General features: G+C 47.0%; 1 protein-coding gene across 3 annotated transcripts; it reads right to left on the reverse strand.

Moving 5' to 3' along the window:
* Positions 1 to 2686: 2686 nt before the first annotated feature.
* Positions 2687 to 25737, reverse strand: C6H11orf52 (chromosome 6 C11orf52 homolog). 3 transcript variants are annotated; one of them, XR_014783693.1, is made up of 5 exons: positions 25560 to 25737; positions 12411 to 12451; positions 8219 to 8265; positions 5673 to 7573; positions 2687 to 4151 (listed from the first exon to the last, which is right to left on the reverse strand). XR_014783693.1 is itself a non-coding variant. In XM_084803534.1 (5 exons), coding segments are annotated over exons 2-5 (342 nt in total). In that variant the 5' UTR covers positions 15298 to 15568; positions 25560 to 25737; the 3' UTR covers positions 2693 to 7321. The 3 variants fall into 3 exon arrangements, 2 of the variants coding, with proteins under 2 accessions (XP_084659659.1, XP_084659660.1); XM_084803534.1 differs by adding an exon at positions 15296 to 15568 and having other exon boundaries at positions 2693 to 7573; XM_084803533.1 differs by having other exon boundaries at positions 2687 to 7573.
* Between the last annotated feature and the right edge of the window lie 889 nt (positions 25738 to 26626).

Raw genomic sequence — 26626 nt, forward strand, 5'->3', positions numbered from 1 at the left:
TGTGGTGCCCAGAACTGGACACAGTACTCCAGATGAGGCCTAACCAGTGCTGAGTAGAGGGAAACTAGTACTTCCCGGGATTTGGAAGCTATGCTTCTATTAATGCAGCCCGAAAGAGCATTTGCCTTTTTTGCAGCCACATCACATTGTTGGCTCATATTCAATTTGTGATCTACAACAATTCCAAGATCCTTCTTGCTTGTAGTGTTGTTGAGCCACATATCCCCCATCTTGTAACTGTGCATTTAGTTTCTTTTTCCTAGGTGCAGAACTTGGCATTTATCCCTATTAAATGTCATTCTGTTGTTTTCTGCCCAGTGCTCATCTATCAAGGTCACTTTGAATTTTGTTTCTGTCTTCCAAAGTATTAGCCATCCCGCCCAATTTTGTGTCATCTGCAGATTCGATCAGCATTGTCAGCACCTCCTCCTCCAAGTCATTCATAAAAATGTTGAAGAGGACTGGGCCCAGGACTGAGCCCTGCGGTACCCTGCTCGTTACTTCTGCCCAGTTTGAGAAGGTCCCATTGATAAGCACTCTTTGAGTCCGATTCTGTAGCCAACTGTGGATCCACCGGATCGTTGTTTCATCTAGCCCACTTTGAGCTAGTTTGCTCATCAGGATCTCATGGGGCACTTTGTCGAAAGCTTTGCTGAAGTCGAGGTATATGATGTCCACAGCATTCCCACAGTCCACAAGGGAGGTTACCCAATCCAAAAATGAGATCAGATTCATCTGGCAGGATTTGTTCTTGAGAAATCCACATTGGCTTCGAGTAATCACTGCATTGTTTTCATGGTGCTTAAAGATGGATTGCTTGATAATCTGCTGCAGAATTTTCCCAGGGATTGATGTCAGACTGACTGGTCTGTAGTTCCCAGGTTCCTTCTTTTTACCCTTTTTGAAGATAGGGACAACATGATTTGTTGTCCCTATCTTCAAAACATGATTTGTTGTCCATGATTTCTCAAAGAGAATAGACAGTGAAAAAGAAAAGGAGTTCTTTAGAAGGAGGTCTTGCATTATCTGAAAAAATCTTATGTCAGACTGCAGGACTATTCTTGCCTTCCTGACCCACCCACCCACATACAAACATATCCCTACACAGAGAAAGCTAGCCTATCAGGCACAGAGAGTTACCTCACCAACTCTCTGACAAGCCAGTTTTCTATATGCATAAATGTACGTTATATGGAGGAACATTCAGCTAGGCAAGTGTCTGTACACAGGTTGACCATCTCATTGAGAACTATGTAGAGTAGGGGCAGGTAGAACAGAGAACGTGGTCCATTGGTGGACTACTGGCTGGTTTTAGGTGCACAGTCTAGTCTAATGCTTGCCAATTTTGAATTTTGACTAAGACTTTGGTCTGATCCAGCAAGAGTTTTATTAAAATTCATAAGCAAGAGTGGACACTCAGGATCACTGAACACAGATTAATTAGCCCTTTTAATGAGATCCTGAGTCTATGCACCCTTGCTTTGTACATCTTAAGTAGATAGAGTTGCTGCCACTTTAAAAGCACATTCCTTAAAAGAAGGAGTTGTCCCTTTTCATCAGGCCTCGGCCAACCTCAGATACAGATCACAACTAGATCTCTGGTTCCCATACAGACAGACCAAAGTCCCAAGGGCCAGCCAGAAGTGGATGATGTGGCTGAAGATGGGCAGATGGTCAGGTTCCAGAGCAAGCACAACTTGTTCAGACTGAGGAGCTAACTTGGATGATTAGGCCTTACAGGCCTTTGTGGGTTCCCATTGGCTTGTGGGGTCAACTGATAGTATTTATGTGTGTACCACCCAGAGGGTGGCCCTTGACCCATAGAGTCTATTCCATCTAGTTAGCTGAGAGACCTGAGAGTGTGCTCTAGTTCAGGAGGGCCTGATTTGAGGCCTAGGGTGGCCACATGTCCTACTTTACCAAGGACAGTGCTTTATTTGCAAGGCTATTAAGAGGATGGTCCTCTATTTGAAGGACTGTCCAGTGCAAGTCTGGTTTAAAGAGCAAGGGCCTTGAAGTTGCCCATGAACAGATATCACTAGTACAGCAGACTGCACAAGCACACAGCTAAATTGGTTACCATCTTCTCAACTTTGGTGAGTGGGACTGTAGTTTCATTTAAATAGGAATTAAATGAATTAAATGAATAATTATAGTAATTATTTCTAATTGCACAGCTACACATATTAGCATATGCACATTTAATGCAAATCTGTGTCAGCTTTTGTCCTCTAAATGACCACCCTATTAAGACCAGCCCCATTCCCTAGTGCCTTACATGTTTTCACCCATCACCACAACCCAAAGCATTCCTTCTTTTCTCAGCAATTCTTGGACCCACAAAATGGATAAAGGGCAGTGGATGACTTAGGGAAGAGCTGTTGGGGGCTCAAACTACATGGAACCGCACTCTTTGATAAGTCTAGGCCCAGATGTTTAGGAATGAGTTGCAATTACCTCATTGTGACGTAATGCACTTTGTATACACTCAGAGGCATTGTTCTCTTTATCAACTTGTTTCAAAACTGAGCACTTGCATTTAAAATAGGTTCTTGGATTGAGCATTTGTGAGCTTCTAATCAAATAGCCAGTATGCTTTCATCATAACAAGGTTCAAAATAAAATCATATACATCATTAGGGTGGTATCTTTTCACAAAGAGCAATCAGAAACAGCACAATCTCTTATGTTGACTATAAAAATATTTATTTTTAATTATAAAACATGCAGCCCCTAAACCCAGGAGCCAGGACATTCTTTATTAACTATTTCCAGTAATTTCATGAATAATTAATACAATGCTGAAGGAGAAAAATGCCTTTCAGAGACAATTTCCATAGAGACGCTTTCCCAAAAATTTTCTATTTGTAGAACTCTTCATTAGATTATACTTTTCATTATACAAATCACTATAATAAAATAAGAATGGTTCAGGATATATACAGATTTCTCTGCTTTTCAGCTTTGCTATTGCTGAAGATAAACAGGAATAGCTTTCCTTCTTATAATATTTAACAGAATAACAAACTGCTTAATTCTACATTTTGCCAGTATAAGCCAGTCCAGAACTTCCACGATGTACCTCAATGTGATGGGGCCAATTTTATGACCCAGGAAGCTCAACTTTTATTAATTATTCAATGCATGCCTGAAAGTAAACATGAACAAGAATGACAGTGACAAAAAAAAAAAAAAAAGACTTTCTGGAGTTCCAGCAAAACATTTCAACCACATACATTCATCAGGAGTACCAAAAAACATGTAGTCCACCTTTCTTGGTGTGCTTTGAGTCATTTTGGAGGCCGTACATACAAGTGTTCATAAGGCTGGCCAGCTAAAATTAATCCATTGAAGGACCTTATACTGAAGGATCATTTGATGCAGGGATGCACACGACCCTGCGTGACATCAAGGTCACATTTCCTGAGCTACAAATGACAGCTGATCTGTATGTTTACATTAACATGCAATTAACATAATTTAGCTGGTGCTAATCCTCAAGTAAGGAACATCTTGTGCTTCCTCTGTGATGCCATTTGTGCAATTTCCAAAGTCGGAAACACTTTCAAAATGTTTTGAAGATGAGCAGCAACTGAGATCTGGCACCATATTTAGTTGTTATACTTTGTTCAAGGACAGTAACAGGTATGCTTTTTTTTATCTTTGATGGCAATGCAGCTCAGTTAACTCCTGCTACATGCATGATTCATCATCAAGAAGATACAATACTGCTGAAAAGCAAATAAATAGCTAATCATATTGACCAGTTTATTGTAAGCTGAGGAAATTCTTTTCATGCTTCAATTTCATGCTTCAATTGTTTACTAAACAACCAATGAAATATCTTCTCACCAGCTGCACCATTAACCAAAAGCGACTAAGGACTTGTTATTACAAATTCCAACTTTCAAAATCCTGAGTAAACCTCTTAAAATCTGAAATCAGCTTAGAAATAACAAGATTTCATAAAGTGAAATCCTCCTTGTTTTACCTCTTGGTTTCTGTTTATGTATTCCTTCTGCTACTTTGAGGACTAGAAGTACAGTCTCTTAAAAGTGAAGATGAAATTGTCAGGATTCTGGCTCATAGCCCAAACAAAAGCAGTTTAGGAACCAAACATCATCAATTTCTGGTCTGGCCTAATTCTGGTTCTAGAAATAAATAGGCACAGGAAATCTACATGAGCTATGAAATTCAGTGCAAATAATAAAAATGAGTTCTCCAGGTAAATTGTTTCAAAACACATTAAATGTTCACATTTTATCTATTTAGCGCCTGTTGAACAGGCAAAATTGCTGTATTTCCCTGGAGAACATTTGATTATCTGTTAAATACATTGTCCCTCTAAAACCAATCATGTAATACTACATCCATCTGCAAGCTTAGAGTTCCCCTGGGCAAATGGAAATAAAATGCAAGCCCTGGCTTTCTGTAGCTCATTTGAGGCCGGTTTTATTCCTGTTATTTCAAGTGCAGAATATAAAAAAGCCCAAGGCCCTGTTTATCCAGTTGCATCAAATGACTTGGTTGGAAAACAAATTTCACATGTCCCATTTCTAGTTTTGCCAAGCGTAAAAAATATATATACATGGAAGAACCAATTTATTTGTGACAACATAATGCAGTTCTACCATCGTGTATAGCCAAGTCCAGAATGAGACAGTGTGCAGGTGCCATGTTTACATTGCTATTCTACACCCCAAATCTTTTTCTAGGAAAGAGCCAAGTCTCTAGGGCTGGTGAGGTTAGCAATATGTGGAGGGAGAAGGAATTGTCCAGAGGGGCCATTTCTTTTGTGGATGACCCAACTGTGCTCTGGGCCAATGATGGCTCCAGGGTTTGGACGGTCCTTGAAGAAGATGGCCTCACCACCACCCCTTCTCTGAGTGGGCCCAGCTCCTCTTCACCACTGTCCATTTGCTTGCCCTCACTATGCCCAATCCCCATAACTGTCCAGAGGGAGGGTACAAGGGGAGTGGAGGGTGATGTCAAGACCCCAAACCAAGGGCCTTTGGAGGTAGAGTCTTAAAGCAGCAGTAGCTCCAAAGAGGAGACTGAATCACTCCCTGGGCCTTCCTAGTAGGAGCCCTCACCCTAAATCCTGTACCCCTGAACCCCAAGGAGGTGCCAATACCATCAGACTCCAAGGAGTAGACATCAAATTCCTCTGAACAGCAGCAAGGAGGAGCATTCCCTGCCTAATATGCCAGTACTCCAAACATCCATCCATAGAACAGGGGTGGGCAACCTGTGGGCCTCCAGCTGTTTTTGGCCTATAACTCCCAGCATCCCTCCCCATTAACTATGCTGGCTAGGGCCAATGAGAGTTGCACGTGGAAACATCTGAAGGGCCACAAGTTGCCCACCCTTGCCCTATAAAGAGCCAACGATTACATAAAAAGGCCCTGACCCTTTAATCTGATCGGATGTAGCCCTCAGAGGCAGTGGAGCTTTCAGACTGATGCTCTTGGTCATACCATAAAACTCTGGCAGTTGCTGCAGGCCAGTGCAGAGGCAACTTGAACTCTTGCTGTAGTTTCAGGCTTGCTGACAATGACTTTGAAACCTAGCCTCTGGCCTCTGGATCAGCACCTTCAGTTCTGTCCAGGGTCCTGACCATGTTCCCACTGCAGGTCAGCTCTAATTCACAGCTTTGCCTCCCACCATCTTACCTGGGCCGTTGCCTCCCTGCGCCAGTGGAATCTCTGGTGGATCAGGACAGGTGATGCTCCATCTCTTCATTCTTGCTTCTGCTTGCATGCTCAGCTAGGGCAGGTGAACAGGCAGTGATAGTAAGGTGGATGGGGCAGGGAGAGCAGCAGCAGGACCAGAAAGCTCTAGGAGCCCCCTGCAGGGTCGTGAGCCTCAGCAGGTGCCTTGGGATGCCAACTGCAGCTCTGCTCTGTGCTGCAGGTTTTTACTGTGCCAAAGATAAGCTTATGCCATTTATGATCCTCATTTTTAAGAGAGTAATTCTGATGTGCAAGTTATCACGTAAGTAAATATGCCAGAACAAGGGTTATCACTCAGTGGTTGAGCACCTGCTTTGCATGCAGAAGGTCTCAGATTCAATCCTTGGCTTCTCCAGGTAAGGCTAGGAAATAATTTTTTCTGAGACCCTGGAGAGTCACTCCCAGTCATTGTCAACAATACTGGGCTAAATGGTCCAGTGGTCTGACTCACTATAAGGCAGCTCCCTATGTTCCTAACAACAGCAAACAATTGCAAAGCCTGCAGGTAACATCTGTGCTTTCCACCAAAGACCCCTCACAGCACTTCCCCTGAAATGATGAGCCCACTTTGCAAGTGCCCACTGAAATTCGAAAAGCCTTGGCAGACCTTGCATCCCTTGCCTGTACTAGAAAATAAACTGGTTTTAGGATGTGGAAACTTGCAATCTTACCCCATAATGCCCCTTCCACAAAACAACAACTGCTGAAAACTGGGTGGGAAAGCCACCTTGTGGTGACGTTTCTGCCTCAAAAACTATCTTAAATATCAGTCCTATCTTGACACTGTACAATAAACACTGTTCCTATTTGTGTTCTCTACACATATGTTCTTATATCAGAGAAAATGTGCTAAGGTGCCAAAGAAAGTGGCCACTTCTTACATGGGACAAAGTGAATTTGTACCAATACATTCCATGCAGGAGGAGATATGCGCTGAATTTTCCAACAAATAAAGGACTTGACATCCCTTCCTCACAGGAATAATCCTCTTGATGTGAACGGGATTTTATAGCTGAGTTAAGGGCAACTCAGATGAAAAAGTTTCTGGTAACTTTGTCCTGAAATACCTTGCCATAACATTTTAGATTATGCTAGTACATGTTTACTTTTTAAAATTAAATTGCTCTCACATTACTTCCGTAACTGTACTCCCCAGCTGTAATTTCAGCTGGCATAGATACTTAACATGGTAACGAAATCCAGCAACTATGGATTTTGGAGAGAAAAAAAAGATCTCGCAAACGTCTATATTCTTTACTCCAAGTTTCCAGTTGCACCCATTTCATCACATGGCTTGTTTCCCCCGTGATATCTTCATATTTTAAAAGGACACATAGGAGAGATTCCACTTTCCTTAGATATGTCTCTTGTTATCTCTCCCCCAAACGGTCCTTTTCTTGGCACACCCAAGGCCAAAGTTTTGCTCCCATTACAACAACAATGCCCAACCAGAGGCACCGAAAGATGAAGGTTCTCTAAAAATTTGCAGACCAAAAGAGCCCAGCTCCTGACATCAGGCATGAAATCCATAGCATCTCACTCTGTGACATACTTCTGTTGTCAAAGGACAGCAAGAGGGCTTTCAGCTCTTATACCAGAGTCCCGTTCTTGCTGTCATACTTCAGTGGGGCTTGGGGAAAGTTGAGTGTGGCGTACTCTGTGGCGTTCTGGGACTGGAAGCTTTTCACCTCTTCAGCCGAACGCTCCCGGATCTTGCTGAAGACCTGAATGTCTGCATAATGCACACTGGTGTCATCACGCTTCATGTACTTGGGCTTGCTCACGGTGGCATAGACTGGGAAGTCTGAGACATCATCGTAAACTGGAGCAACATCAAAGCCCTTCACAGAGAACAGACAGAAATATTAAAGAAGGCAAATCCTTTAAACTAGAGCCAGCCCAAGAAATGTTAGTGCACAAGGTGGAATGTCCATATGGTGCCTCATTTTATTAATTCACATGGAACACAATCCACTAGAAATTTCTCTTGCTCAAGACCCATTGAAATGAAGGGTTGAAATGAAGGTCCTTCCAGCACCAGGCACAAGAATACAAGAGCTAATGTACAAATTCTTGAATAATTCCAGATTAGGGACTCCAGAGTATCTATTAACCCATAGTTATGCATTCACAATTGCTAATGACATCAGAATTGCAGATAAGCATGCATCAACATAAATGCAACAAAGCAGATGTACTGCAGTAATGTGGCTAAAAATGGACTGAGCTGTATGTAGCCACTGACAAAATCAACTAAACACAGGGAGCTGTGCTCACATGGTTGTAATTCATAGCCACCCATCTGGCCAGTTGCATGTACGAATTTGGGCTGAGGGGAAGGTTGTAAGGTTGGACTACTATGCAGCAGTTCAACTCAAGGTCACCACTCACTAAGATGGGACTGAGTCAGTAGCACACATTATGCCTTTAGAACCTGAAAGCAACTTCTTGCAATTAGTAGTAAAATCTCCTGGGAGGCAGTTTACCTTTTTGCTTTCTGGCTGCTGTATACTTGGCTTATGGATTCTTGTACCTGTAGAAGAAACAGCTGATAACTGGGGAAATAATATAGCTGGTCCTAAACAAATTATTGGAACTTGAGGCTAAACTAGAATAGGATGGCTCATGCAGAATCCTAAGAATGTAAGATTTAATTTAAAAAGACCAAGTTTCTAGACCTCATGGGTTTGGGGAAGCCTCTAATAATATGTGGGCCCTCTGAAGTTTCCAATAGGCTTCCTGGAGTAGAATTCCATTATTCAAACCCAGGTTCCCATCCATCTACCTGGACAGTGGATGGATGGGAACATGCTTACTGCATTCGTACTTTCTCTACGGATCTACTGAAAACGAATATTTCACAAATCCAAATCCTTTGTTGTTTGTGAAGGGAGAATGAGAACAAATATATATTGTTTCCACAACAACAACAAACTGCAAAAGCCCAACACAGTGATTCTGCCACTAAATACATGCCTGCAAAGTCATGTGTAGGAATGTACAAGAATTTTGTACAAACACAGGACTGTAAATTCATGGGTAGGGATGTCCAGGAATTTTGTTTGTGCCCACAAAAGCCCCATTTGCAACCCCAAACATGGACACAAGCAGGAGAACATGTTCTCCAAAAATGTCAGCAAATCGTCGAGCGCATGGTCGCATTCGAAAAATGCGCAATTTTTTATCCAACAACCAGTTTGCAACTGCACAATTTTAAAATTGCTCAATTTCACACTTTAGTCTATGGGGGAAGTTGTGCAACTTTGAGAAAGACGCAAATTTTCTGCGCAACTTTCTGTTTGATTACATTCAATTTGCACAATTTTCCTGTTTGCACAAATCAAATGGAGATTGTAAACAAGACGAAAAGCTGATGTTCGGAGAATCTGGGCAAACATGAACATTGCTTGTTCACCCATCCCTAATCATTTGTTTGAATAATGTATTGGCAATCCAAATCCAAAAACCATGTTGTTTGAATAACAAATTGACAATCACAGAATGTGGCCTTTCAGAAAACAGTACTTGAGATCCTCTTTTGTGAATGTAGACATTCACCCAGCCTGGCCATGGGAATGACAGGAGTTGTAGTCCAACACATCTGGAGGGCACCAGGTTGGGGAAGACTGGCAAAGCCTGAGTTAGTTAGTATTCAGGTATTTGAGGCTGGAGTAATCCTGTGTCATGCATGAGGACCTCTCTTTGTGACCTTTGCCAATTTTTAACTCAGCAGAACGACTGTGAGCACATGACTCCCTCCCTCTCCCTTGAGAAAGCTCAGAGCTATTTCTTTGGCAGAAAGCTTTCCACGAGACACTGGGGTGCAGTGGACTACAGTGTCCATGGCAACATCTAGCAGAAGGAACACAAGGTCAGAGCTTTCTTTTCAAGCCCTCCGAGAAAACTTAGGAACATTCTGTTTATTTCTCTCCTAACTTTGCTGTTTGTCAAGGAATGTGTTTTGCAAGGCTAGGTCGGCACTGAGCTGCCAGGTAGCTCTTCTGTTTGCCGCTCCTGGCCCCTTCTTGCTTTTAGGATACAATGATGCTTTCAGCTCGGTGCAAACAATCTGAATGAGGATATTCCTTTATCCTCATGGCCTGGGTAGACATAACACTCTGATCTCAACGTACACTCCGCCTCCAACTGTTTACCAGGAACTGTCCCTATTTCTGGTCACAGACATATAACAGAAGAGTGGGAATGAGGAGCGGAGAAATCCTTGGGATATAACAGGCATGTCTTCATGTTCATCTGAGAAAATGTTGGAGAGGATGTCTCCAACCGTGGCTAATTGAGAGCAGGGTGTGAGATCATGCACTTCCTCTCTCCATCATGAATTCCTCCCAACCTTCCTTCACCAGCTTTGCTGACCCACCCCACAAGGCGTTCAGCACTGGAAGGGCAAATCCACTCCTGATTTACCGCAGTGGATAGCTGATATGTGTCTGTCGACAACTGAAGTGGCTTTTTTTGATGGAGAGGCAATGAAGAGAACTTCCAAGCAATCTGGACTAATTTAATTGAGTTGATTGTTTTGTAATTAAATGTATTTTTAGTAGAATGTTTTTCTTCTACTAGGGCAACTAAAATGATTAAGGGGCTGGAGCATCTCCCCTATGAGGGAAGGCTACAACAGCTGGGATTGTTTAGCTTGGAAAAAAGGAAGGCAAGGGAGACATGATAGAGGTGTACAAAATTACGCCTGGTGTGGAGAAAGTACATAGCAAGACATTTTTCTCCCTCTCTCAAAATATTAGAACACGGGGTCATCCCATGAAGCTGATTGGTAGGAGATTCGGGACAGATAAAATAAAGTACTACTTCACACAGCGCATAGATAAACTATGGAATTCACTACCTCAGGATGTAGTGATGGCCCCCAATTTGGATGGCTTTAAAAGGAGATTGGACAAATTCATGGAGGAAAAGGCTATCAGTGGCTACTAGTCCTGATGGCTATGTGTTACCTCCAGTATCAGAGGCAGTATGCCTATGTACACCAGTTGCTGGGGATCATGGGTAGAAGGGTGCTGTTGCACTCATGCCCTCTTTGTGGGTTCCTGGTAGACAACTGGTTGGCCACTGTGTGAACAGAATGCTGGACTAGATGGACCCTCGGTCTGATCCAGCATGGCTCGCTCGCTCGTTCTTTCTTTCTTTCTTTCTTTCTTTTTCTTTCTCTCTCTCTCTCTCTCTCTCTCATTTTTAAAATACATATATATAAATATACTAGATACTGGGTTTGTGTTCTTTGTTAATTTAAGTTATATTGTCATCTAATAGTTGTAATGCATTGAAGTCGATATTTGTATTTATGTTTTTTCCCCACTTTTAATTTTCTTTGGTACATTTAATAAAGTTTAAACAAAATGAATGCATAAAGGGGAGGAGCGGGATTGCACATGTTATATATTTATAATTTACTATTTTTGTAAAGTGTTTTTATCCCTCTCCTCAGCCAAAAAGACTCCCAGAGTGGCTTACATGCAAGCTGTACAGCAAGACCATCCCTGCCCTCAGCCTTACAATCTGAAAAGACATGACAGACAAGATAAAAGGGTTGAGGAGGGAAGAGGAAAGGCCCACCTTTGATATCCTGGTCCCTTCAGGGAGCTTCAGTCCTGTGCATGTTCAGCTGAATGAGCAAAAAGGCCCCATTCAGACCTTCATGCTAAATGCGCCACAGTCTGAAGCTCCCTCCCATGTGGCCAGAGGCTTGAGGTTAAGGGCTTATGCTTGCAACCCCATGGCCTTCTTCATCCATTCGTTTTGAACACCTGAACAGGGCTACAGTCAAGGGTTATACCTGCACTGACATTACGCATGGTTAGTGCTAACCATCAGAACCAAGGTTTGAAGCTGGTTTGCAAACCATGACTAAGAGGAAATCTGGTTAGCATATTTCAGGGTAGGGCAGACATACTCCTTAAGTACAGTTAAGACCAGGGGGAAAAGGAGAAACGTAGCTCAGCCAGTCAGTGCGAAGGGCCATGGTCCAGGCTACTGGGGAAAGAAAGGCAATGCTCAAGGTAATCGGGGCAAGAAGACTATGGCTAAGGCCAATAAAGGTAGGCCATGGTCAAGACCACCAGGAGAAGAAAGTCTGTGCTCAAGACCATCAGGAGAAAGGCAGGGGAGATTTTACCTGTGAGAGGAGGGGCTTGGGGGAGGTAGCAGGTGATCTTGCAGCCCACTCCCGATTTCTTAGCCCGTGGTTAGAAATCAGGAGTGCTACATCTGAACCAGGACTGTCTTCCTCGCACAAGGCACAATCCACCAGAACCTTCTTCCAGAGGAAGACGCATTGAAATAAATGGAACTTGCAAAAACACCTTGATAGCACCTCCCCCTGCTCCCCACACCCCATACCTCCCCCAGAAGTTCTTAATCTTCAGGAAGAGATTTCCCAGGGGACTGTGCCCATGATCACCAACATGATCACATGAAACCAACAGCACTTACTCTCGAGTAACTGTGTTTGGTCAGAATTGTGGTGTTACGAGCTCAGTATCCCTGGAACAGGGCAGAAGATTCGGGTGATACGCACAGGGCGGATTGAAGCTTCAAACATCTGGTAAACATCTGGCCACATTCAAGGGTGCTCCAAATAAGAGTCCCATGCCTCACTTACACCCATGCATTACAAACATCTGCATGCAGGGGAATTATATTTACCTGGCTTTTCTTTTTTCCTCTTAAACGGTGAAGGACAGCTCCTAAAATAAAAGAGACAGAGAGGTGCATGAACTTTGAATCCAGTCTACCAGTAGTTTGCTGGGCCAAATTCAAGGTGTTGGTTTTGACCTTTAAAACCCTATATGGTTCCAGCCCAGCCTATCTCAAGAGCCTCCAGTAACACCAGACAGGCTGCTTAACAAGATCAGCCTCGGATGGCCTTCTCTCTATCCAATCAGCCAGGACAGCTAGGCTGGTGAGGACAAGGGAGAGGGCCTTCTCTGCGGTAGCCCCCACTCTGTAGAATTCCCTCCCTAGGGAACTCTGCCATGCCCCCTCTTTAATGAGCTTCCACCAAGCATTAAAAAAGTGGTTGCTCAAGCAGGCATTTGGGGTGGGTTAGGGTATTTTTAGAAATATGATGTTTTTAATGTAGAATTTTATTGTTTTAAAACTGTTTGTATTGCTGTACATTGCCCAGAGTGCCTGGGTGACCGGCCAGATGGGCAATTAAGAAATTAAATAAATAAATAAATCCTCTGGTGACACTTGGACTGCTACTTCATAAATAAGTATTAATGCTTACAAGTGAAATCTGCAACAAAATGATCTCCTATTCAGCATTCCATGCCTGCTGAACATGCTCAGTGCTCATTGCGCTGTTTGGATTTTCCCCCCTCCCCGATGGATTATTTCTAGTTTTGGGATACTTCTGCAAACCTCGGAATTCTCCCCCAAGCCTGCTGATACCTCCGTCTTGAGCTTGTGTAGTGTCATTTTGGCTACATAAGGATAGGCACGCGGAAAATGAGTTGGCTATTAGTATATACAAGAGGGACCTGTAACAAAATGTTGCAGTGTGGAGTGCTTCTGTTCAGTGTTCCAGTGAGTCAGCCATGCCGTCCTCCACAATACTAAATTCCATTCCCACCCAGTTTTGTTTCACCCCACTCCTGACAGTCAGTTAGCATTCTGTGGCCACTGAACATCCTCATTGGGCTGTTTTGGGGATCCCCACTCTCAAGAGTTTTTTTCTTTTCTTTTTGTACTTCTGCAAACCATGGGGTTCCCCCAAGCCTACTTATATATCTCCCCTTTGTGCATGGAGGAGCTGTTTTTACTGCATAAGTATCGGCACTCACCTCTGAACATCAGAAATAGAGGGAATTATGATTTACCACCGTAATATGTCAGGCACACCCAGGATGCACAGTCTCTGCTTTGAACTCAGAAGGGCACTATCAACAGGGTTCATGCAGATGGATTGTGCACCCTGAATGTCTGCTTATTGCTAAGGAGACATTCAGGAGGAAGAATCCGCTTGAAAGATCTCCTGCGTGAGCCCTGTTTCTGCTTATTACTGCTTGACAGCTCTGATCTTAAACACACCAGACAGAAAGTCCCACAGTTCTAGGGGTAGCTGACACATTTTAAAGTGAATGGCTTCATTCTGTGTACACCAACCTTGCCCTCAGCTGTTTGTCAGAGAAATGTGTTTTGCAATACCAGGCTAGGCAGCTCTTTTGATTATTGATCTTGGCTCCTGCTTACTCGTTTTTAGAAGGAATGTTTTCAGGTCTAAAGAGTCCGAAATACGGTGCTCCTTCATCCCCATCCATGGCAATATAGACCCTGGGCAAATTTAACATTGGTGAGATCTCGAACCATGGCTAAAAGATCAGGAGCAGGTTGGGGGACTATATGCTTCCTCTCCCATCCCTTGAATTTAAGTAAGTTGGTGGAGGGAAGAACAGCAGCACATAAGCTACTTTCAGACTGGATTACTGCAATGCTTTCTACATGGGGCTGTCTTTAAAGAGGTCTGGAAACCTCAACTGGCCCAAAAGGACACAGCCAGAATTCTGCATGAGGCATTTATCATGTGCTTGTCATTCCCTACTCATTATTGTTTATGGGTTCTTTAGATGATATCATGATCCTCCAGTTTCACTTCTGTGTGTAACAGCACTTTCAGCGATTTATTTTAGAGCAGGGGAAATGTGGCATTTAATTCTTAAAGTGAAAGAAACCGTTTTTTCTCTTGTGTATTTGCACTATTCCACTATACCACAGTGCCACCTAGAAGCTATGTAGCGGAAAAGCAGGAAAGGAAATGTTCCTCCTGTAATGCTCAAATCTCAATTCTGCCATGAAACCAAAAGTAGATACAGCGGATTAACAGCTGATTAACAACACCGTGAAGAAAAGCTCTGTATCTGGAATGCAGAGACTGGAGCATAGTTCTCTGGTCTTACATCATCTGCTGCACTATTTGTTTCCAGGCTCAACTGAAAGTGCTGGTTTTAGCCGCTAAAAGCCCTAAATGCCTTGGAGCCAGGTTACCTCAGGGACCATCTGTTCCCATATTAGCCTGCCCCTTAGTTAAGATCAGCACCTGAAGGTCTGTTGCTGGTCTCACCCCTATATGAGAGCAGATTCACTGCCCCAATATATGTCAGCGGGGCAGCAAACCACTCCAAAGCACCTTGGATAGCTCCTTTAGAGTTCTGACTGAAACCCGGAACAGATACACTGACCCACTGCCACCAGCCTCCACGGGGCCCACACTCCCACCACCATGGAGGTCTGTCAGACCCCTTCTCTTTTAGTATTTAGGTGCTTATTGGAGGCTTTTTTTTTCTTTTACATGCCTTTGATCTGCCAGCTTTCTGCCATTATGTCATTCTGGTTTTTGAATTTGCTGTTTTGGATCTGGTTTTAGCTGCTGGTGGTGGTTCTTATCTGCTTTGCTTTCATGACAATTGTGTATTTTTTACTTCTCCTTTTTATTCTGGAAGTTGCTTTGCATGTCCTTGGGACAGAAAAGCAGGATAAAAATAATAAATGTAATCTAATCTACATTTCAAAAGTAAACAAACACATACATAAATAAACTCAGCAGGATGACATCCAAATAAATACACTTTGGATCAAGATCTGTGAGCGACACAGAGGAGCCAGGAGTGAAGAGGCAGGCTTGATTTGCAAGCAGCAAGGAGGGTCATGGGCAGGTTCTTTGGCACAGGAGATGCAGGAAAAAGAGGCAATGAAGGTTCAGCGAAGCATTGGCAATCTCGTTTCCTGCCTAAGGATGCCATCTTTTCTCCTCTTAGGGTTGCCAACTCTTGAAATAGAACATTCCGGTGTCTGAGCAGGGCCTGGAGTGGAGGAGGAAGGCAGCGCTGTGTGTGTGTGCGTTGGTGGATTCAGGAAAGGGGGTTGGAGCTTTGTCAGGTTTAAGGGTGGAGCCCAGCTGTGTTGTGAATGGATCCTGAGGTGGAGCCCAGCATTTACAGGTATAGGAGCCCCATCCTCTTTTGCACCTGGTCACCCTCATCTAGTGGCCAAAATGGCAAATCCCCCCTACCAAAGACAGCCTTCCAGGCCAGAGTTGCTCAGCCTAAGGCAAGGGTCTCTGACCCTTTTGGGTCTGTGGGCACATTTGAAATTTTGAAATTGTCATGGGCGCTCTCACAAAATGTCTGTCATGAGGGTGAGTGGGTCTTGCCCATTCAGAAAATGGCTGCCATTCTGGCATGGCTGGTCACAAAACACTCATTTCCCAGAAAGCAAACTGGTCAGACTAAAAGAAAAGTTAACTTGCCCAAGAATCGAAGTACAAGGCAGAGGTGGATTCTGAACTCCAAAACACAAAACCACTCTTATGAACCCAAATAAAGATGGCAGCAAAATGTGAGATACACCAGCACAACTCTGCTCTGGTGTATCTACTGTGCTGGCACAATTCCACCGGTGCAGCAGCCAAAGAGGGTGGAGATGTGAGCGGGACAGGGGAGGAGCAGGCTTATGGGCCATTCACTAACTCTTATAAGGGGTACCTTATACCCCTTCAGATCCTGAACATGCCACAAACCTCAGCGGAACTTTACCCCAGCTGCAGAGCTAGTGTAAGAAAAATTCCTTCCCGACAGCGGGCCTTCTTGGTAGTGGCACCTGCCCCTGGGAAAACCCTTTCCCATGCAGCTCAGGAGGCATAAAATGTGGCATCCTTCAAATGCTCAGGTTGTGGTTACATTCATCACGCCACTCCATCTTACTGCTCCTTGTATTGCTTTTATTGTAATTGGAATTGTTTTTAATTTTGTGCTTTCAATATTTATTAAATGTGATTTTAATATTTATATGTGAACCACTTAGGCATTTTATTATATTTAGTGGTATATAAATATAATAAATAAATGAGCAAACAAACTCACTGGAAGGGAAAACAAAACAAAACGACTGCCCACCCCACTCTGCCACGTCAACACAAGGGAGTACAGGATCTGGTGCAAATCTGCACCCAATCACAGCACACCGCCACCAAAAGATAAACCCCACATAGAAAGACCACAGCTCAGAAGACAGGGTGAGAGGCCTGGGCCTAGCTTTCTCTGGTGTCAGGCTGTGCACACTGAGAGCTCACAAGGGGGAACTCCGGTGATGGGACACAGGGAGAACATGTGCTTTTCAGAAAAAGAGAGCACTTTGCAAAAAACAGCCTGTCTTCAGAGCACACATGGGAACTTGATCCCATTGCTAACACATCTCTGCCTCGAATCCTAAGCAGATGCCTCCCCTTGGAACTGCAGATACAAACACCCAACAACAACTCCCCACTCCACTGCCACAATTGGGCATAATTGGACAGAACACCCCACACAGGTAAGGCAGGGAAGGGGACAATAATTTTATAAACTCCAACTGCTGCAGCTGTCTCCCATCTTCTGCCCCACCCTGCTCCTGCTCGCACTGTTATCTCCCATCACAGACGGGAGATAACAGTAGAGATTCCTGTACTGTAAGCCAAGCCCCCACCGCACCCCGAGGAATCCAGGAAGTCTCTGCACACTGGATGGGGAACCTCTGCGGGCCAAATTAGACCCTCAGGCCAGATGCTGCCCTCCCATGCAGTAGAAGGTGCAGTTGTTATTGCTCCTTTCTGTGCTTTTCAGGGCCGTGAGTTTTCCCCTTCCTGTTCTGGGCTGGGATAGCATAGGACACGGCAAATATTGTGCCAGCATAGTGGTGGCATCTCTCTCTCTCTACTCCAGCATACTAGAGAGCCAGTGTGGCACAGCGGTTAGAGGGTCGGACTGGGACTTGGAGATCCAGGTTCTAGTACCCACTTGGCTATGTGAAGCTCACTGGGCAACTATGGGCCATTCACTAACTCTCAGCCTAACCTACCTCACAGGGTTGTTGTGAGGATAAAATGGAGAGGAAGAGGAGGACCATGTAAGCTGCCTTAAATCCCTTGCAAGAGGAAAAAGGGCAGGATATAAATGTAACAAATAAATAAATGCTGGAGTATAAGATTACTCTGCCCTTCGGGTTGTGTATGAAATAACCTGCAAATAAAATTGAGCTTCTTGAAGACATTTCCGTTTGTATGAAGCAACCAAATCACTGTGCCTTTGGCAGCTGCAAACATTCAACAGGTGCAGCTTCTCTCCACAGAGAGAGGCAGTGCCGGGATGGATGAACATCAAGAATCTTGCCTCTGCCGGGGCAAGGGGACAGGCGGCAACCCCGTTCCAGCTCCGCATTACGGCACTGCCACTCCAAGCCTCAGCATTGCTCCCACAACATGCCAGAGGGGAGGAGGAAATACCACGTCCCACAAATGTTATTTGGATATTTAAGGATGCGCTGGTGATGTTGTCTTGAATGGCATATGGAAAAACACAGTGGCGGGAGGGCAGTGAGAGGCGGGGAAGCGGTTGCTAACCTCCCCATCTAAAAAGCCATTTTTCCACGGAAAGGATTGGAAATGACAAGTCCTGCTGGGCAGGGAGCCACCATTAGCAGCTCTGTGACCTTCTGTAGAAACAAATGCCCAGCTCCTGAAGCAGCACACGCACCCCAGCTCTCCCCGGAAGCCAAAGGCGGGCAGGACAGCAAAGCATCCCGCAGCAAGTCCACCCTGACTGCATCCTGGGAAGAGAGAGAGAGCAGACTATACAACACAGGCCACCACCGCTGCTCTCCCCTTCCCCAAACCACACACTGCCTTTTGTTACCAGTGAGGTTCCGTAATAAGGATGCCTGCTCTCCTCCACACAGTCACACAGGACAAGTTGTTCTGTAGCTGCCTTTTGTCTCCATGAGATCCAAAACTTTTGAGCCCTTTCTGTAGTCCAACGCGATTGTTCATGTTGCTGAATTGGAGCGTTCTGTTTTTCTTTGCCATTTTCAAGCAGAGGCTTTGGTGGGGGGTTTAGTCATTTGAGTGTTGTACTAGGACTGGGAAGCCCAGAGTTCAAAGCCCTGTGGAACCAGTCACTGTATCTTAGGAAAGGCTCATGGCTCACTGATAGAGCATATCCTTTGCATGCAGAAGGCAGGGGGTGGGGAGCATGTTCAGTCCCCTGTTCAAACTGTCAGGGAGAATCAAGCCTTCAGTGGCTACTAGTCCTGATGGCTCTATGCCACCTCCAGTAACAGAGGCAGTATGCCTGTGTACACCAGTTGCTGGGGAACATGGGTGGGAGGGTGCTGTTGTGCTCATGTCCTCCTTGTGGGTTTCCACGGGCAGCTGGTTGGCCACTGTGTGAACAGAATGCTGGACTAGATGGACTCTTGGTCGGATCCAGCAGGGCTCTTCTTAGGTTCTTATGTTAGTAGCTTGCCATGTGAATCAGAGCTACTGACCTTCATCACTGTGGCTGCACTGCTCCACACGCTCACCTGGGAGTAAGGCCCACTGGACACAGTGGGATTTGTTTCTGAGTAAATATGCATAGGATTGCACTGTGGATTTAAAAAAAAAACCATACATCCTGCATTCTTCTCTAAACTTTAAGAGTCTACAGATGCAATCCTATGCATATTTAGACAGAAAAAGGTCCTCCAACACCCAGTGCTGGGCCTTGGATGACTTTTTTCTGTCTAAACATGCATAGGATGGTGCCCTTAAGTGTTCTCCATCTTGCTAGCAACGACAGAGGAACACGCTGCCTCTTGCCATATAAAGGGGAGTCAGATAGAGCAGCATAAAAGATCCACTGGCAGCTTTTCTGCCCATCTCTCAACACCAGCATCCACTCATTCTTCTCTCTCTCCTGCAAGGCTGTGCAGTGCAATTGAAATAGCCCAGGTTTAAATATAATCACTGGCATCCCTGGCCTGTTTCCTAAGAAATACAAGGCCAGGTATCGGCTTTCCAAGCTACTTTTCCCTTGTATTGCCTGGCAGAGTGGAGGACGTTTTAACAAGCCGCCTGCAGGCAGCAGCTATTCCAAGGGTTGTCTGTGGGCTAATCTCCAGCGCAGCACATCCCCAGTGGAGATGGATGGTGCATCTCCCAGCCTCAACCAGATCAGCTAGAATTAGAATAGACAAGAACAGGAGAGCTCTCGAGCAATTTGGCTGCTGCTGCCTCTCCACCCCAAATACAAAATGTTCTCAATAAAGTATACCCTTTGAGACTTATTCCTACTCACACACAACGTGCACGCCCTGTTTTTTTGCATGTGAGCGCTGCCTCACAGCTGGGATATTGCTAATCTTGACTGCAGTGTCTGGCTAATTTTGCCACACCTGAGTGACTCAAGGCTCCTTATTTTACAGCCAACAGAACCAGGCAGTGGGAGTGTTGCTAGGCCTGGGTCCATAGGGCCCCAGCTCCAAATCTATTTCCTAGGAACCCAGTGCTATTCCCCAGAGCCCCGAGTATCCATTGGTGCCAATCAGGGCTGGCCCACCCATGAAGCAGAGTGAAGTGCCCACATCAGGCGGCAGAGTGGTGAACTGCACTGTTTACCCCCAGGACAGCCTGCTGCCACTACCCCACCTCCTCTGGAGGGTGCTCTAAAAAGCCCCGCTGGCCACTCTCCTGCCATGGCATTTGCCACAGTGAGAGAGTGACCAGCAAGGCTCTCTGGAGCAGCCCCCCGCCCTCTGCTTCACTTGTCAAGAGCTGTGCAGTCGGAAGAAGTGGCTGCGGGGCTCCCACAAGATCCAGGCAGGTGCTTCTTGCAGTCATGCAGTTCTCCATAGAGCCGGCATCGCTGCAAAGGTAAGGTGGCACAGGACAGGAAAAAGGGGTGCAATGCAGCGGCAGCAGGGGGAAGGGGCTCAATATGGTGGCAAGTGTTCTTTCCTGCTTCACACGGCAAGAGAGCTTGCACCGGGGTTGGTGCCAATGGAAGCGGGGAGGTTGCTTAGCTTAATTGCCATGCACGGGGTGATTTTCAAGGGGATTGCAGCTGGAGGGGGAAGGGTTCACTCTGCTCTCCCCTCCTGCCAACCCCCCCACACACACACAAATAAAAACGAAATCTCAGGGAGTAGGATTAATATGTGTACACGCACACACTCAAGAACATGCAACTCTTTACTTGCAACCTGAAATAAGGTTGCAAGTAAAGCTTAGGAAAGCTCGATTTTGTGTACAGTATAGATTGGACTTTAAAAGGTGTTCTAAGCATTACAAATAAAAGGAGGGTGTTTCCAGGCAAGCTGTTTTCTCTGGAATGGACCGTCTAGGTTGGGCAAAAAAGCAGCAGTCAGAGGGGAGCTAGGAGTTGAGTCAGAGCCAAAGTACCAAGCCAGGTCTCAGAGCTGAGCAGAGTCTTCAACACTGGCAATGGGAACGCATCCTCCACCACACCCAGAGGCAGCAAGCTAGCTTATGGGGCACAACGCAGGCTGTGTGGCCTACAGCTCTTTCCTCAAACACCTTACTGCCACCTCCCAGCTTCTGCTGCCTAAGGCAGCTGATCCACTCTGCCTAATGGTAGGGCCAGCCCTGGGAAAATGCTACAAAGCTGATCTTAGAAGAGACTGAAGGACAATGGAAACACTGGAATTCAAAGCTCTACAGTCATGAATTCTCTGTAATTACTGCGTAAATAAAAGATGTCAAAGTCAGGAACCAGCAGGCTCGGAACCAGGACCTTTGTGTCTGAGTGCAGCTGCCCCATGGGGTGAGCTCCAGAAAGGCTGTTTGGAGCGTTTTCCAGGCCAGTGACGTTTTCTCAGGCTCTGGAATTGTCCCCGCCATCCAGGCCAGCCACTGGACCCTGCCAGACAGGAAGAGCTATAAAGGGCTTCCTGTGTGAGCACTGGCAGGCAGAGCCAAGTGTTCCTATTCCAAACTGAGCACCCCTAGCCTAACTTCTCCCCACCCCATGTTTAAACAGATTAGGCCAGCAGTTCCCAAACTGGTGCCCTCCAAATGGCTTGGATTTCCATCACTCCCAGGCAGCACAGCCAATGATCAGGAAAGCTGGGAGTTGCTGTCCAAAATGTCTGCAGGGCACCAGGTTAGGAAAAGTTGCCCTAGGCCCTTATTTTAAACACAATAATTTAAAATAAATGGTACACCAGAGTACTATAGTGGTTGGACTAGGCCTAAGAAGACTGGGGTTCAAACCCCCACTCAGCCACGAAGCTCACTGGGTGACCTCAGGCCATTCACAATCTCTCAGCCTCACCTACCCTAAACGGTTGTTCTGAAGATATAATTGGGCCAGTGGGAGAGGATAGGAGAGAACTAGGTATGCTACCTTGATTTCCTTAAAGGAAAGGTATAATGTAAACATAATAAAAATGAGTAACACACTGCATAAAATAAAATGTTACTTTTATTAATATGTAAAGCAATGAAGGGTGCAATCCTGTGCATGTTTAGACAGAAAAAAGCTGGCTGGGGAATGCTGGGAGTTGTAGGACTTTTTTCTGTTTAAACATGCATAGGACTGTATCCTAAATCACTTTCCAACAAATCAGGTTGCTACCTATATGTAGGTTCCGGCTGCGTTATGCATGGATATTCACCCTGGCCTCACCCCTTACAGATGTATCTTTAGGACCTTCCCTCACCACAACATTTCTCGCTGGGGTAGGGGAATTTGGTTCTCTGCAAGTTCAGATCTGCTGCAGTAGGCTGCAGCCCATCGCCAGAGTCTATTGGATCACGGCAATTCAAGGCAATGCAATTTCCCATTTGGAGCAAAGAGAAGCCTTCCTGTTCCTTGTGCCGTCAGTAGGGATGTCAGAGAAATCTGCAATGGATTCAAATGAGTTTGGACTTCTACAAATCCCACCAGCAGATTCCACAGTGGACTGGCTTTTTCCAAGTCGTGTGGACTCGCAGACTATTCTTTTACTTTTGGGGAGATTTGCGCAAATTCACACTTGTGCTAATGCTTGCGCAAGTGGACAAAATTCTCCCAAAAAATCTGTTTCCATCCATGAGCAGATGACGGAATGAAAGATGCCAGACAATCCATGAAACACAGATGGAACGGATTTTACAAAATCCAGACATCCCTAGTCATTAATCAGGGTCTTGGGCACAAGGATGGGAAAGGGCTGTCTCAGATCTGGTTTCTTCTGTTCATTCATCCTCATTGCCCCAGACTGGCTTTGAATGGCCATGGGAAGCTGGGTTTGCCCTCATCTTGAGGCTCAGTGCCTCATCTCAAGGGTGCCTGCAGACCAGCAGTTTGGTGTAGTTGTGTATTCGGGGTAGGACTTTGGGGTGGACGCCAAGGGCCCCACCCAGTAGAATGCGTAGGAGGGGCCTCAAACACAGTACAGCTGGCTCACCAGATTTCGAAGAGGAATAATACACATTGCCACATCAAGAGGGGGCCTCCCATAAAACCATTAAGCAGTGGAGGCGGGTGACTCCAATGTCAGTGGGGCGGTAAGTCTGCCCTGGGTTTCAATCAGAACCAGTCAGAACCCTCTCGAAGGTGTTTCACACCTTGGATAACTCCTTTAGAGCCACCAGCCTCCACTGCCATTAAGTCCAGGGTCTAAGACAGTGGCAGCTGGTGCCCATTTGGGACTGGTGGGGCAGAGGGCAGGGCAAATAATGGTGGGCAAAACCAAGTGGTTGCAGTAGGCAGAGCCAAGGGGTCAGTTATCTACAGTAGCAACCCATTGTACGGAAAAGAGAAACTGAGGCAAATTAACTTCGAGATCATGCCATCAAAGCAGAAGACTGGGCAGCAGGAGATCCACGCAGTAACACAGAAGCAGTCCATTTGACCCACATCTTTCTGTTTCAGCACCAACCCCCAGTTGCACATAGAAGAGAAATTAAGGCAAGTAACTTCAAATCATTACTGCAAAGTGCAGGGGGGAGGGAGGGTTCTCTCTCTTTTACACACACACGCACACATGCACTATTTTCAATTCTCTTTTCCTCTCTCTCTTCCTCTCCCTTTCTTACTTTAATCACATAGGGCCCAATCCAGATTGATGCTGAACTACCCACACAAAGCAACAAGCTACTCCAATCTAAGATGACCTATCTGCACTTAATAGTTTGGTGCGATTTTAATTCTTGTTGCTGGTATGGTCCACGATTTTACAAGCCGTCGTTTGTTGTTAAGTTAGTGCTGGAAGATCCAGGAGTCATGCAAAGTATCCCAGGCGAGAACAGGGTGGGGTGGGGAGGAATGGGACATGTACCTTTCTTTTTAGAAATGAACCACTGAATTGAAAAGCCACCCCTACGCCAAATTTAGAAAAGTTTAGTCTATCAGGGAAAACATCCTACTTTCTCTCCACTAGATGATGCTGTTTCTCTGTTCAAGTGCGATCCATCAACATCACAGCAAAACTGAAAATCAGGATTTGTTTTCATGGGAGCCTTTCCTCCTCCTGTTTAGCGCAACCTGGCAGACACTCACACACAAACGCAGAGACTCACGGGCTTTACTCTTCCAGGAGATATTTCCACACTTGCCAGAGAAGGGGGACCTTCCTGCCGCTTCTTTCTACTAGTTAGGAGGTAAACACAATTGGGCAGCCGAAATGAAGGGGATACCGCTGCCCGCCTGGAGATCAGCCCTCCCCCACAACTTGGGACACAAGGAGAGGAGAGAAACCCCAAATCTAGGGTAAAGGAGCTACTGACACAGCCAAAATAGCTGTTGGAAGCCCACACCCGGTTAAGCTTGTTTAGTCCCTCAACCGCCCAAACTGCGGCTGGAACCCCCTAAAAGAGAATGGCTAAGAGACTGAGGAACCGTCAGGAGGTGTCTCGTTCAAATCTTGCCTTTTGTCATGCACAGCACTCTTTCTTATGCTAAGTCCCTCATCTGCAACAGGAGGACAAGCATTTCTTATTCTTCTCTAAATCTAAGAGATTTTAGTTCCCACCCAGGTGCTCCAAGGAGCTCAGTAGAGACGGATCCCACTGGGCTGTGAGGCGGCTTCCACGCTGGCGAGGAGGGCCACCTGATCACCTCCCCGCCCAGTCCCGGCGTGATCTGGGATTATGCGTTTCATCGCCACGTGATATGCAGAAACTAGCCAGCGAAACTTTTCACGGCGTGGCGATTATAAACACAGTCGCCTGCCAAAGTCTGTGCAGAACAAACTGCTGCTCCTGGCACGGGAGAGGGGACCAGTGGAAACGCGGGCAACCCTGCCTCCAGCTATTACAGTGGCTGGAGCCCTGGGCAGGGTAGCCAGCCGCCTGCTTCCCTCTCCCCTCGAGGAACGGCTGCTGGTTATAAAGGGGAGGCGCTCGAGCACAGCTTGCCTCTCGCGTTCATGCCCTCTGACCGCCGCCTCCTCTCTGGTGCAGCCTTTCCCAACGGGTGCCCCGCAGATGTTTTGGAATATAATTCCCATAATCTCCCAGCCAGTATGGGGTGGGGTGGGGAGGGGAGGCGAGGGGAGGGGGGGTACAGTCCGACACCTCTGGAGGGTGCCCCGCTGGAGATGGCTGATGTGCAGCCGCTGCCGCAGGTACGGACAAAGCGCTCTGTGCATGTTCAGAGCCTCCCTTGTCCCTAAGGCGCAGTTTCCAGCGTGGGGCTCTGCCCCGAAAGCGGACTGCGCCTGGGGCTGAGCGCCGCTGGCGCCTGCCTCCGGCGCAGGCCCCGGCGCGCGCAAGCGCGGGTCCCCCCGCTGCCGACCGGCTCGCCGCGCGCAGCGGCCAGGACGAGCCGGGCTCCTGGGGCGGGGCAGCGGGCCCTCCTCCCGCGGCAGTCCGCGCCGCGGAGCGGCGACCCCCGACCGGCCCCCTCCCCGCGGCTGCTTCCCGGGGCTCCGGCGAGCCGCGGGGCTCGGCAGAGCCGGCCCGGGAGGGAGCGGGGCCTGGGCCGGCCCGAGCCCCGGCCGGGGAAGCGCCTTCCCCCCAAGCGCGCGGCTGCCTGCGCCGCCCGCGCCCCGGCTCACCAGCTCCGCGCGCAGGCACAGCGGTTGCCCATGTCGGCGCGCCGCGGGGCGAAGCCTCGTCCTGCGGGCGCGCGGCGCCTGCATGCCCCGGCCCCTCGTCCCGCCCCTGGCGGATCCCGCCGAGGGCGCGCCGGGCCGGGCCGGGCCGCTCTCCGGCGAGGGAGGCGAAGCCGCGCGTGCCCTCTGCTGGGCGCCTCCCCCGAGGAGGCCGCTGCCTCGCTCTCCTCCGCCCGCGGCTTGGCCGGGGCGGCCGCTCAGGGCGAGGCAGGCGCGCGGCGGGGGCGGATGGACGCTCCGTCGAGAAGCGGGCCCGTGCCAAAGGCCAGGCGAGCCTCCCGGCCAACGCCGGGCCGCGCGCTTGGCTCCTCCTCGCTTGGCTTTCTGCTGCGCGGCGCAGCTTGAAGACTGCGACCTGGGCCGGGCCCAGCGTCCCGGTTTAGTTTTTGTGAACCGCCCGGAGAGCTCCGGCTATTGGGCGGTATAGAAATGAAATAAATAAATAAATCCTCCGTCCCTTTTTTCACCGGGTTGTGGCGGGCACACCCTTAATTGACAGCAGGGCGGCCAACTACCTTTTGACTTTTCTTTCTCCCCTGACAAGGTACCTGAGCCATGAACTGCTGCAAAACGAGTAGGAAATTCAACAGGCGAAGACTTTCCCATAACAGCATCTTCTCCGTGCCAGGGGGAGAGGAGCGAGCACCTGTTTGATTTCTGCGCAATATATGCAGCTGTTAAAGGCGCATGAACTCTTCCAGGAAAATAAAAGGGCGGACACACACACAAAGATGAGACCAGTTTTGAAACAAAGCCAGGGCTCCAAGGGGCTCAGCCTGCTCTTCTGCATCATAAATTATTTTGCCTCTGCAGGATATGGCAAGCGCAGGAGAAGGAGGATGTACTCCATCCGCTCAGATCTCCAGCAAAATGTAGGTGGGGGGTGCCCTGTGGCCCAGGAAAGGCTCATGGCTCACTGATAGAGCATATCCTTTGCATGCAGAAGGCGGGGGATGGGGAGCGCGTTCAGTCCCCAGTTCAAACTGTCAGGGAGAATCAAGCCTTCAGTG

Source organism: Heloderma suspectum, chromosome 6 (genome assembly GCF_057233095.1).
Source record: "Heloderma suspectum isolate Gila_16-S chromosome 6, 16-S_ref, whole genome shotgun sequence".
In the NCBI taxonomy this organism is placed as follows: Eukaryota; Metazoa; Chordata; class Lepidosauria; order Squamata; family Helodermatidae; genus Heloderma; species Heloderma suspectum.

Coding starts and splice junctions, on each gene's coding strand:
- C6H11orf52 (XM_084803533.1), bottom strand. CDS start 25,591: ATGGGCAACCGCTGTGCCTGCGCGCGGAGCTG. Junction 8,266..12,410: donor GAGGAAAAAAGAAAAGCCAG/GTAAATATAATT, acceptor TTTCTTCTACAG/GTACAAGAATCCATAAGCCA. Junction 7,574..8,218: donor AGCAGCCAGAAAGCAAAAAG/GTAAACTGCCTC, acceptor TTCTCTGTGAAG/GGCTTTGATGTTGCTCCAGT.